Source organism: Phodopus roborovskii, unplaced genomic scaffold (assembly GCF_943737965.1).
Source record: "Phodopus roborovskii unplaced genomic scaffold, PHOROB, whole genome shotgun sequence".
NCBI classification, from domain to species: domain Eukaryota; kingdom Metazoa; phylum Chordata; class Mammalia; order Rodentia; family Cricetidae; genus Phodopus; species Phodopus roborovskii.
Genome location: NW_026126514.1, coordinates 17,960,379 through 17,971,848, shown reverse-complemented (window position 1 = coordinate 17,971,848; position 11,470 = coordinate 17,960,379). Strand labels below are relative to the sequence as shown.

The 11,470-nt window shown below is 44.4% G+C and overlaps 1 protein-coding gene across 1 annotated transcript in view; it reads left to right on the top strand.

Moving 5' to 3' along the window:
• The first annotated feature begins 927 nt into the window (after positions 1-927).
• Cdkl1 (cyclin dependent kinase like 1) overlaps positions 928-11,470 on the top strand; it is a 39,849-nt gene continuing 29,306 nt past the window's right edge. Inside the window, exon 1 of the mRNA XM_051195936.1 lies at positions 928-1,325. Within this exon, the coding sequence (XP_051051893.1) occupies positions 1,158-1,325 (168 nt within the window). The 5' untranslated portion in view covers positions 928-1,157. The remainder of the gene's footprint in view (positions 1,326-11,470) is intronic.

Below are 11,470 nucleotides of genomic sequence, written 5' to 3'. Positions count from 1 at the left end.
TGCCAGGCGGCCACCATGCCCTGTGTGCCCAGCCCCAGCTTATTCCTGAGCTACGTGCAGATTTGCATCGTTCCTTGGCGAGTGCTGACCCGGTTTCGCAGTCATTTTCTCTGCTGAAATCCTTTTGCCAGTGCACACGCACCTTGACGCCTAGTGTAAGGGATGAAAGGACTAAGTGTTCAGGCTACCACTGCCGCTGTCGCCATGCTCTAACAGGTTCAATAAGGAGCTGACCGGGGAAATCAAGGCAGGCTCTGCACTGCGCCAAGGCCCCACTGCATAGGGTGGGGGGGGGGGGGAAGGCCAACCTCGCTCCCTCGATTGCCTCTCTCATTCATTTTCTGAAGCTGCAGCACCGGGCAGGACCCCGCCAGGGGTTCACAGGCGCGACACCAAGGAGTGACAGATGTAAGGTAAGGACCTGGCCACCGTAGCAGGAGCAGGCTGCTGGGAGGGCCCGGGTGCACCCGCAGACGCTCCACGCTGTGCCTTCCACGATCTAAATCCTGCGGACATGCAGAGCGGGATCTGGGACCCCGCCAGGTGACTGCGGGCACAGCTAGGCGGAGGGCGGCCCCGCCCAGCCGGCGCTGTTCCCATGGGGATCGCAGCGGCAACCCAGCCGGGCTTCAGGCGGCTGGGCACGAGCTGGGCCAGGAGGCGCGGGGAGTAGGGGCCGGAGGTCCCTGCGGGCCCCAGTCGCCCTGGTTACCAGCCAGGTGTCCTCTTCCGGAGGGAAATGAGACCCGAAATTAGAACCGGGGAATCCCTTCGCCTTCGCGACGCTGCAGCCAGCTCAAGTGTCTTAGATCGTATGAACCATAACGTTAAAAAGATAGATTATCTTACAGCTCGTCTCGTTTTAGGACGATGGCAGCCTCTTTAGCTAGACGGAATGAAGCAGACAGTTGAAATTGGGTCACCCGGCAGCCACCTGTAGGCTCCCAGCCTTTACCGCGATGTGATGTCATTGCTGGGGGGTGGAGCCCGCACCTGGCTGGTCCTAATTCTATAACTAGGGCCCTTGTTTTCTCTAGATCCTGGACCACAGCCCCCTGCTTGATGGGGCTCGAGAGGGGTCCGCCGCCCACGTATTTCTTAAACAACGTTTAAAGACTATATGACAGCCCATTCTCAAGAAGACTTATTCCTCCGTGATGGAGAAATACGAAAAAATTGGGAAGATTGGAGAAGGCTCCTACGGGGTGGTGTTCAAGTGCAGAAATAGGGACACGGGGCAGATCGTGGCCATCAAGAGGTTTCTGGAAACTGAAGATGACCCTGTCATCAAGAAAATCGCCCTTCGAGAAATCCGCATGCTCAAGGTAGTTGCTTCGCTTTTTTCTGGGTTAGATAATGCTGTGGGATGTGGTTAGCCCCTTCCTTCACAGCCTCGTGTCCTCAGCGACACAAACCCGAGTCTGTGCGCAGAGAACCGATTATGTAAGAATGCAGGGAAGCTGAAGAGGAGAGGTGTGGCAGCCCTCACATGTAGAGAAACCGAGGTATTTTTTCTCCCCCAGTCACTTGTCATCTCTCATCTTGTCTGCAGTCCCTGATATGAAGAATGTAAAACAACTCAACTTTGTTAGAGTACTTGAGTTTTAAGCTTCCATCTGTTTTCTATTAGCATTTTAAATCCATTTTCCTGTTTTCGTGGCCAGTGTATGCTTCTGTATGTGCTCACATGTGTGTGGGAACATGTGCTAGGCATGCTTGCCTCTGTATCTCCCTCCGTGTCCTCCTAGCACACTCCGTGACACCTGCTAGGCTCTCAATAAATGTTCTTATTGAATTTTCTTTTAGGGTTAATATAATAAACTCTTAAAGAAAAGTAGGTGAAATAGGTCAATCCTGATGGAGTGAGAATCAGTTCCCCCAAGTTGACCCCTCACCCCCACGTTGCTCTGTAGCATCTGCGTGTTCCACAGTACCAAAATAAATAGAAATGTAATCTAGAAAAAAAAAGAAAGAAAGAAAGAAAAGTGAGGAGTGTGATGAAAATGGTAGAGACTGTGTTCTCAGCTGAAAACCCGTGTGTCCAGGAGCTGGAACTGTGCAGCAGAGCTGATTTCAAAGCAGGGAGCCACCCCCTTCTAAACTCAGTGTTTTCTCTCTGCTCTATACAAGGTGGTAGGAGATTACTGATTCTCTGTCCCTTTAATTCTGGCTCTTCAAAATAACACGATATTCCTGATATCTAGTGTGTTCTTGGTGCGTATTTGGTAGCTAAGTGAATCGAGGGTTTGTTAAGTGAACTCACATTTTCTTCATTGACCCGGTAAATTCTCACTGGCCCTGACTGTGCCTAAAAGAGGGTTGTGCAGAGTTGTTCTCAAAGCTCAGCTCTCAGAAGGTAGGTGAAGTGAGATTCAACCCAGTCTCACTTCTGCTATACTGAGGTCCCAGTGCACAGGGCCTGCATCACTGCCTTGTGTCCCCAAGGCTGGCAAGAGCTCTTCTGGTGCAGTTGAGTAAAGAAAGCAGGCTGACCCATTGAAGAAGCAAAACAGTGGCTTGAGGCAGGAAATGGAACTTTAACCATCATGCTTTCCTCCTGAACAGCCAAAATATTTTTATTTATTTGTTTGTTTGTTTGTTTGTTTTAGAGACAGGGTTTCTCTATGTAGCCCTGGCTGTCCTGGAACTCTCTGTAGACCAAGCTGGCCTCAAACTCAGAGATTCCCCTTGCCTCTGCCTTCCTAGTGCTGGGATTAAAGGTGTGTTCCACCACTGCCTGGCCTACCAAGATTGCTCTTTATTAAAAGGTTGTCCGTTGCAGACTTTTGGACTTATGGATCATTGAAGTTTCAAAACATATCTTTTTTTCTTTAGCAATTGAGGTAGTTATCAGGATTTCTCAGACTCCTGTTAAGTATTTGGATCATAGTCTCACACATCATGCTGTGTTTTCTCTTTCCATTCTTTGAAACAGGGTCTTATGCTGTAGACCAGGCTAGCCTTGAACTCTGTGCTAGAGAATGAACCCAGGGTCTCTCATGAACCAGTCAACTGTTTTACTCTGTGTTATATCCTCAGTCCAGTCAGGACTTAACAACAACAACAACAACCAAGCTAACTATTTTACTCTCATAACAAAATCTTCTTAAAAGATCAAACACTTTATTTTATTAAGATTAGATTTACACTTCAGTGAAGTGTGACCAGAGAGCTTTAAGATGAAATAAACTCCTCATCAAAAAAAAAAAAAAAAAAAAAAAATCCAAAAAAACAGACACATTAATAGTAAAGTAAAAACTGGAAAAGATAACCTTTGTGGGAAACATGACTTTCCTGAGAGAGAGAAAACAATTGGCAGTAACATCTATCTTTCTCTTTACCATGCATGACATTTTGGGTGCCTGCGTGTGTGTGTGTGTGTGTGTGTGTGTGTGTGTGTGTTGCAGGGCCCTTTCTTAGCTTCACTATTCATCAATGAAACTGTGGCTTCATTTGTCTAGTGCACTATAACCCTCATGACTGTTAATACTAAATCTGGGGGCAAAAGGATTCCCAGATCAAGTACTGTCCTACACAGAGACTGTGAAACAAAATATTGTTTGTGCGGTTCCAGTTGCCTTTGCTAGATGGTCCCTGGAATTCCATGTTGTAACAGAATTGGGAACTCCTCGTGTAAATCTTTTCCAGGCTCTGCTTCACAATATAAAGTAAGGCCCACTAACGGCCACACACGTCCTAAGACTATAGTTGTTTCTTTGTAAACAGATGTAACTGTGGGAGGTAATTGTCTAGCAACCAGCTGGGTGGTTTTAAAGGCCATACCTCTTCCAGAATTTCCTTTAGGGTGTGAAGTCCCATCAGGAAGCTATAGCCAGGGGATTATAATATCAAGAGCTCTCTATCTTACTAAGTTTTTTTTTTTTTTACTAATGTATGTGTGTGTGTGTGTGTGTGTGAGTGTGTGTGTCTGTGGGCCTGTGTGTGTGTGTCTGTGTGTGTGTGTTTTCTCTAAAATCTGGAAACACTACAAATAGCATTATTTCATGCCAACTGGAGAGGGGAAAGTATGCCTCTTTTTTTTACAAAACAAATTTGTTTTTATAATGATATACCACTATCTAAAAAAGAAGCAACCCTGTGCTCACCAAGACTCTCTGTGAGTCAACTCTCCAATTTTCAATTGGGAGTTTCCTAGATTATATAATCAAGCTTATAAAGAAAGAAAGAAAAGGTGACTCTGTCTCCTTAGAGCAGTCGGCAGCACTGTTGTCTCATAAAATTACAAAAAGCAAACAACTACTCTGCTAAAAATTGTCCTCTGGAGACAAGTTAATACCATTCTTGTGATAGGAGTAAAATTGTGCTATGGTTCATTAGCTCAGTGGACCTCTTTCAGATCTACTTTCTATCATATGAAGAAAAGAATGAATTACACTCAGCTGGTTCTTTTGGAGAGATGTTTGTGCACAAGATAACTGGCATGTGTTTAGCACGCATTTGCAGAACTCTGCCATACCCCAGGCACTGTTCTTGGCTGCTGCCCCTGTGGACTTGTATCTTGGCAAGAGAGAACATCAATAAACAAGTTTGTACGTGGTAAAACCCAAAGCAGGATCAGGGGAAAGGGCAGGGGCTGTGGAATTCAAACCCGTTCTATAACTTGGTTTTAAACATGTTAAAGACAAATTGCATGGCAGGAAGAGTGGTCATGAAAGTAGCCTGAAGTCAGAGAGGGAAAGGTCTCTAGTAGTTGCAGATACCTTTAATCCCAGCAGAGGTAGGCAGATCTCAGTGAATTCGAGGCCAGCCTGTCTACAGAATGAGTCCCAGAACAGCCAGGGCTACACAGAGAAACCCCGTCTTGAAAAAGAGAGAGGGCAGGGGAAGGAAGGGAGAAAGAGAGGAAGAAGGGAGGGAGGAGGGAAGGAAGAGAGGGAGGGAGAAAGGAAGGGAGGGAGGAAGGAAGGATAACAGAAAAGGAAATCATGTAAATCACAAAGCCGGGCATTAGACTGGGGAGAGGGCACAGTGGGTAAAAGTGCTTGTTACATAACTGCTAGGACTGGAGTTGAATTCCCAGAAACCACAGAAAGAAAAAAAAAAAAAAAAAAAAAAAAAAAGAGCAGATGCTTAGCAGACCACCTAGAATCCCATTAACCCCTACAGGGAGATTGGCATTCTCAGAATCCCTGTCTCACACAAGGTAGAAAGCGTGATGTCTTCCTCTGACCTTCAAATGTGCACTGTGGCACAGGCAAATGAACCCACATACACACATGTACACAAAAAGGTCCAGATGTCATGTGCTAGACCATCAGGGGCCCCATGGTGCGAAGAGGCTTTGCATGGGATACATGCAAGCATATAAATGTGCTTAACCCATCCCAGCCCTGTTCCGCCATCACATGCCCAGTGACACGAAACTGCCCACTCCTGCCCACTCTGCTGCTGCACTATTCGCTATAGGGTAAAATTGTAGAGCTGTTGAGAGAGGAAGGAATCTATCCTATCCAACTTGATAGAACAGATGGCCCTGGGGCAGTTGGAAATCAAAAACAGGAGAGTGTGACTGTGGTGTCTGCGTTACCTACCTCCAGCAGGTGCTACAGGGTAACAGAATAAGCTAGACTACCTTCAGTCAAACCTCTAGAAGTACAGCTAGGACCCGGTGACAGCATCCTCTCTCTCTCTCTCTCTCTCTCTCTCTCTCTCTCTCTCTCTCTCTCTCTCCAAGAAAATGAGATTAAAGTAGATAGGGGCATTGCACATTTTCAGTTGGCAGGTAGGTTCAGACTTGGCTGAACTGCTGGAAGTGAGTACCTCTGGAAGTAGCTACTGTGTCCTGTTTTGTATATTGGTTCAGGGCAGTGAATGGTGTGCCAGAGCCCTCCTAGACAGGAAGCTGGAATATAGACCCAGCTCTGTCCACCCCTAAGACCCAGCCCTGCCGCTTTCACGTGTCAGCCCCACCAACTTTGCAGCCACACCATCTATTTTGTCCTGTCTCCTGCAGGGCCTTCTCTGTGTGGCTTGTGGCTCCCACGGAAGCCTGAGCATAGGTTGGGAATGAGTACAGGGGGAATGGGGCTTCCTCACAGTCCTCTAGAGACTTTTTTGTTTTGTTTTGTTTTTGTTTTTTGAGGCAGAACTGTCCTGGAACTAGCCCTTGTAGACCAGGCTGGCCTGGAACTCACCCTCCTGCCTCTGCCTCCCGAGCGCTGGGATTAAAAGCATGTGCCACCAACACCCTTCTGAGATTTCTTTTAAGAAGAAAAAGTTACTATTTGTTACCAGCAGAGATGAGAATTAAGTGTGGGAGGGGCGTGTTCGTCTGAAACTTTACTGTGGGCTGGAGATGTGGCTTAGTGGTGGAGACCTGGCGTGGCATATGAGAGGTCATGGTTGCTGTACAGCACCACAAAACACTCTACTATACGTATTACAAAATTCATCGCATGTGTTTCTTGGGGTGGAGGCACACGCCGCACTCATTTGTATGTGTACTTGTGTGTGAAAGTGGAGGTCAAAGGTCAACCTTTGTTATCATTCTTTAGGTGCTGCCCACCTCGTTTTTTGTTTGTTTGTTTGTTTGTTTGTTTGTTTTTGAGACAGGGTCTTTCTTTGGCCAGAGCCCCAGTGTTGGAAGCATGTGCCACCATAAGGTCGTTTTATGTAGCCTTGGCTAACCTCGCACTCCATGTGTAGGCCAGGCTAGTCGTGAACTCATAAAGATCTGCCTATCTCTGCCTCCCCAGAGTTGAGACTAAACTCTGCCTTGCCCAGCCTTGCCTAGCTTGGTTAGGTGGATCCTAGGTATGAAACTCATGTCCTTACCCCCGCATAGCAAGCTCTTTACCAACTGAGCCTACAGTATGCATTCTTAAAACAAACAAACAAAAACTTTTATTGCATTTATTTGTGTATGTCTGTGTGGGTATATACATGCATGTGACGCAGTGTTCATGTGGACATCAGAGGACAACCTGCAGTAATTGGTTCTCTCCTTCTACCATGAGGTCCTGAGGATTGAACTCAGATCATCAGGTTTTCGGGCAAGGGTCTTAACTGCCAAGGCATTTATTTCTGGCCCTCCAGAATGCATCCTTAGTGAGAACAATACCACCCCCAAAAGGATCTAAATCGGTTCTTACAGGAGGATGACAAAATGTCTAATCTTCTTATTGTGTAAATAACAAGATACATGTGCAATGTATATTCAGCTATCTGATGTATTTGTAGCAGCTAGGGAAAAGATGTGTAAAATGACACCTCAGGGAAACAAAAATGAGAAAGGTACCCAGGTGTGAATGAGACTGGGATTTAGTGCTTGGCAGAAAATGCTCTCAACTGACTTGAGTCACAGCATGCATGGTGCTGGGAGAAGCTGCTGTCGCCGTCCCTTCGCCTTCCATAGGGACACAGCCCTGTGACCGTGTATGGCCCCAGAGCTGTGGCTAGGGACCTGAGTGTTGGATCCTGCTCGGGTCTGTCAGGTGACCTTGGACAAGCTCTAATGCCTCCTGGAACCCTGCCCGCTCTTATCTCCTGATTTATGTCTCTGCCTGGTACTGCTTCACTGACTTTTGCTGAGGGAGCATTCAGGGCTCTGGAGCCAAACACGGGGCTGCGGCCAGGCAGCCTCAGGATGCAGGAGCAGAAGAGTGAAGGTCAAAAGCAGCAGTTGCAGAGGACAGAATAAAGCTAATGGAGAAAGGCAGAGGGTGGGATTTGAACATGGGATTATCTCCAAAGGGACTTGCTCCAGGCAGGGCCCACTGCCTGTAAACTTCAGATCAGGAATACTGTGACAAGTCACCAGCCTGCTGGGAGAAATGGGATCCCTAAGACTCACAGTTATTCAACAAGAGCAGGCCCATGCCACTAAATACCACCAACATGACACGTGAGTGCCCCCCCTGCCCCAGCACTCAGCCTAGCCAATGCCTTCATCTTTTTAAAGGCATCAGCTTGCCCACTATGAGTTAGAGGAATATTTCACATGCAAGCAAGATTACTTAGTGGGTAATCTTGTGGTGTTTGGTCCTAGCAAAAAATAAGGAAAACGATAGGAAAAAATTTAGCCCTGTTGTGGCTAAATGGAGCCCTTTCTAGGTTTCTCTTCTTCAACTTGTTCAATTTGCTCATGAAAATGGATTAATAATGCAATCCATTAATAATGAAAACTAGTATTAGTCTCTTCATTGTTTCAGCCATCTTCAGCATTGTCTGTTATGGATTGTACGGGACTAGATTCACAAACTCAGGTATTGGTAAAGATCACAGTAATGGCACAAATACGCAAAGGCGGATGAGTGGGGAGCAATGTGGAGAGGTAGGGACTGGTACAAACTGGCAATCTCAGGTCTAAATAGGGCCAATGTCCAGCCCTATAGGCTGTCCACTCAGGAAGATAAATTTTCAGTTCTTTCGACAAGAAATTAGAACCTTGTGTGCTATCTCCTGAGATAATTTTCTCTACAATTTTAAAAAGAAAAACTCAAAATATTTGTTTTTTTGGGTTTTTTTGTTTTGTTTTTTGTTTTTTTGTGGGTTTTTTTTTTTTTTTTTTTTTTTTTTTTTTTGTATGCATGTGTGTTATGTGATTATGGAGGTCAGAGGAGTCAGCCCTTGCCTTCTGCCCTGGGGTAGAGTCTGTCTTGGTTTTGCTACTGTGCTTTGGATCCCAGGCTGTGTGGCTCAGAAGCTTCTAGGCAGTTCTGACTCCACCTCCCATCTCACCGAAGGAGTGTAGAGATTACAGATTCACACCATTGCACACAACCTTTTATGTCAGTTCTAGGAGTAAATCTCAAGTCATCAGGCTTGTGAAGCTAGACTTCTGCCCTCTGAACCATCTCTCTGGCCCCCAATAGTGCAGTTGGTACCCGTAGACTTTTAAGGAGATGTGTCCATCAGCCATTGGAGCCTTGCTGTAACCCCATATCAGCTTCTTTCTATTACACTCCTACTGCACCCCTACATTTTTGGCTGAGCCATCTCTCTAGATATTTGGCACAAGGTCGGTCATTTTTCTATATAATAACCATGTTATGAAATTTAATGGTAATTCGATACTCTCATCTAATGTGTAGTTGATACCCAAATGTTGCATAACATCCCAATAGTAGCTACATAACTATGCATATATAAAGTGCATAAAAACTAATATGCAGATTGGTGTGGTGATATGTACAGGAGGCAGAGGCAGGAGAATTTCTGAGATCAAGGCTAGCCTGGTCTACCTAGTGAGTCCCAGAGCAGCCAGAACTACATAGTAAGAGCCTGTCTCAAAACAACAACAACCACAAAATACCCACTAAGTGAAACAAACAAAAATCCTAATGAATGTAGTTAACTGGTTCTACTACCCATTGATTTTCCCTGAATCAATTATTGTAACAGTTGTTTTACTATAATTTTTTCTTATTTATTAGTCTTTTTCTGTTAGAAAAAGAACTTTTGTCCTTCAAACTTATTAATATCATTATTATTCATGAATGTTTAGATTCAACACATTACACACTGTTAGTACAATTTAATTATGCTTTTTGATTCCCCAAGTGTCATATGTTTGGCTATTTGGCTCTGGATTCTGACAGAGACATTGTTTGAAGACTTTGCTGTGTGATAGGCAAATAAAATGTCCTGGACTCATCCTGCCCTCGCCCTGTGATCAGCCCTTTCTCCAGGAACCTAGTTCCTTTTAGTGGTAGCTAACAAAATGCCCTGCTTTTAAAGTGTTAATTCATTTTTAAAAAATTCTCACGTTGCTCAGGCCTCATACAAAGTAGAATCTGCAGATACTGTTTGGCCATTAGGCTGCCAATTTAGGGACTTTGGACTCACTGGCTCTTGTTCTGTGCAGAATTGGCTCTAAGGACTTAAGGAGGTGGGCAATGGAGGTTTCTTGTTTTGTTTTTAACAGGATAGACCAACACTGGGCATTCATGTAAACTGGTTGCCAGTATCATGGAAGACAATGGGAGCAGTTTCTTGCCTACAGTGAAAGAAACCAAACAGCTCCTTATCATGCCTCTATTTGTTTAACAAGTAGAGACCTGTTTAATTTCATTTCTACAAGATAATGTACAAACTGCAAATAGTAACAGGCTGTTTTGTTTGTTTACTCGAAGATGTTTTGGCTTAGCCTACATATGTTTATCCACACAGATTGTATTCTGGCTGCTAGTTAAGAGCCCAAGCAATAAACTGACAGGCAAATATTTCAAGCACAAAAGGAACAGAGGTAAACAAGCAAGTGCATTACTGTCTTTGAGGCCCCCAGTCCACAGCTCCATTAAGCCCATTCCCCAGTCAGTCAGTGTCATAGGCAGTGTGTCCTAAGTCACACACCTGACTCAAGAAAAGAAAATACCTGGGGACAAGGGAAGGCAGAATAAATTATTTTTGACAAACAATTTTGGATAGATTGGGTGGGTGTATGTGCTGGGAAATGAATCATTCATGACAAATAATAATTGTATAACTCACTGATGTGATGTTTTGATGCATGCTTATGCCATGGCATGATCAAATCAAGGTAATAAGCATGCTCATCTCATCAAATATTTGTCATCTATTGACACACTTGTGTGAGTATGTGAGCATGTATATGTGTGTATGCAGGTGTGCTTGCACGAGTGTGTACATGCTGTGGAGGTCAGAGGACAGTCTTGGGTATTGATGGTCAGACACCATCAATACAAACACAAATGGGTACCTTGTATCTGGAGGTAGGTTCTCTCATTGACCTGGAACTTGCTGATGAACTGAGGCTGTCTAGACTCCTGTTTCCCGCCTCCCCAGTGCCAGGGCTATACACAGGTGCCACCATGTCTGATCTTTCTATGGGGTTCTCGGGACAGCTCTAATCTTACTTACAAGGCAAGTACTTACCAACTGCAATATCTTCCTAGGCCCTGAATATCTGTTAAGTCTTTGTGATGAAAACATTTTAAAATCCCATCTTTGCATTATTTTGAATAGTTAATATTATTATATAGTTATCAATTATACTCACTTTGTTGCATAGCAGAATGTTAGGCTTTCAAAATGAGTGGTTTTATAATTCACCTTGATTTTTAAAACATTTTCTTACTGCTTTTTTCCCCATTTAAATTATTTTTTTATTTCCAACCTACAAGAATTCTAGCCAGACATGCAATACGATATTTTATATCATAAAGTATCCAAACCACACCTGAAGGTAGTAATTTTCCTGCAGAGTGGAATCTTTTCTTTTAAACTGGGTCAGGGGCATGCCTTTCACTTAGGCTTTTAAAATGTTTTAAATCAGTTGTACATTTGGCAGGATTAATGTTTTATTCTGCAAATTTGCTTTCAACCGGCATATTCTCTTGTTAATTATTATCCTTCTTTATTGTTTATTAACCTTAAGGGCCCTCTAGTCAAAATACCAGTGGGTAAAATTGTGTCTCGGAAAATCATTGAACTTGGTCTCTGTATCTGCTGGAACAATAAAAGGTGGGAGTTTCTAAAGCAACAGTGT